General features: G+C 65.4%; 1 protein-coding gene across 1 annotated transcript in view; it reads left to right on the forward strand.

Moving 5' to 3' along the window:
• FOXA2 (forkhead box A2) overlaps nucleotides 1-1,160 on the forward strand; it is a 1,941-nt gene that overhangs the window by 284 nt on the left and 497 nt on the right. The window contains exon 2 of the mRNA XM_010575071.1: nucleotides 431-1,157. Within this exon, the coding sequence (XP_010573373.1) occupies nucleotides 431-1,157 (727 nt within the window). The remainder of the gene's footprint in view (nucleotides 1-430; nucleotides 1,158-1,160) is intronic.

The following is a 1,160-nucleotide window of genomic DNA, read 5'->3' on the forward strand; positions in this document are numbered from 1 at the left end:
GGGGGGGGCGCGGGGCAGCGGGGTGCTGCCGGGCGGCCGTTCGGGTATTCCCCCCCCCCGCCTCTCCCCCCGGTATTTTTCTCGCTCCGGGCGGGGATGTCCCTTCCCCTTCCTCCAACCTTTGCAAGACGGATCCGCCGATCCTGCTGCCATCCCGTCCCTTTTTTAATCTCTCTCTCTAGATATATATTTGTTTTTCATTAACGAGAAAAACACCCCCCCTGCCCCGGGATTTAACCCTTCCCGGCCCGCGGGGCACGGAGCCCCGGGGCTGCAGAGGCTTTCGCTGCCGGTGGTGCGGGCTGAGGTGGGGGTGTCCCCCCACCGCTCCCCGCTCGCCGGGCTGCCCTTGTCCCCGACGGGGCTACCCACCTGCCTCCTCCCCGTCCCCCCCCCCAATCTCCCTCCTCTCTCTCGCTTGCCCCTGCAGAGCTATTCCTCCGTGAGCAACATGAACGCGGGGCTGGGCATGAACAGCATGAACACGTACATGACCATGTCGGCCATGAGCACCACGGCCAACATGACGGCTGCCACCTCCATGAACATGTCCTACGCCAACACGGGCATGAGCCCCTCGCTCACCGGCATGTCCCCGGGTGCGGGGGCCATGCCCGGCATGGGCTCAGCCGGTGTGGCGGGGATGGGCGCCCACCTGAGCCCCAGCATGAGCCCCATGGGGGGCCAAGCGGGCTCCATGAACGCCCTGGCCCCCTACACCAACATGAACTCCATGAGCCCCATCTACGGGCAATCCAACCTCAACCGCTCGCGGGACCCCAAGACCTACCGGCGGAGCTACACGCACGCCAAGCCGCCCTACTCCTACATCTCCCTCATCACCATGGCCATCCAGCAGTCACCCAACAAGATGCTGACGCTGAGCGAGATCTACCAGTGGATCATGGACCTCTTCCCCTTCTACCGCCAGAACCAGCAGCGCTGGCAGAACAGCATCCGCCACTCGCTCTCCTTCAATGACTGCTTCCTCAAGGTGCCCCGCTCCCCTGACAAGCCGGGCAAAGGCTCCTTCTGGACGCTGCACCCCGATTCGGGCAACATGTTTGAGAACGGCTGCTACCTGCGCCGCCAGAAGCGCTTCAAGTGCGAGAAGCAGCTGGCCGCCAAGGACAGCGGCGGGGCGGGCGGCGGGGCGGGCG

The sequence above is a fragment of the Haliaeetus leucocephalus genome, unplaced genomic scaffold, assembly GCF_000737465.1.
Source record: "Haliaeetus leucocephalus isolate CR32 unplaced genomic scaffold, Haliaeetus_leucocephalus-4.0 Scaffold450, whole genome shotgun sequence".
NCBI classification, from domain to species: domain Eukaryota; kingdom Metazoa; phylum Chordata; class Aves; order Accipitriformes; family Accipitridae; genus Haliaeetus; species Haliaeetus leucocephalus.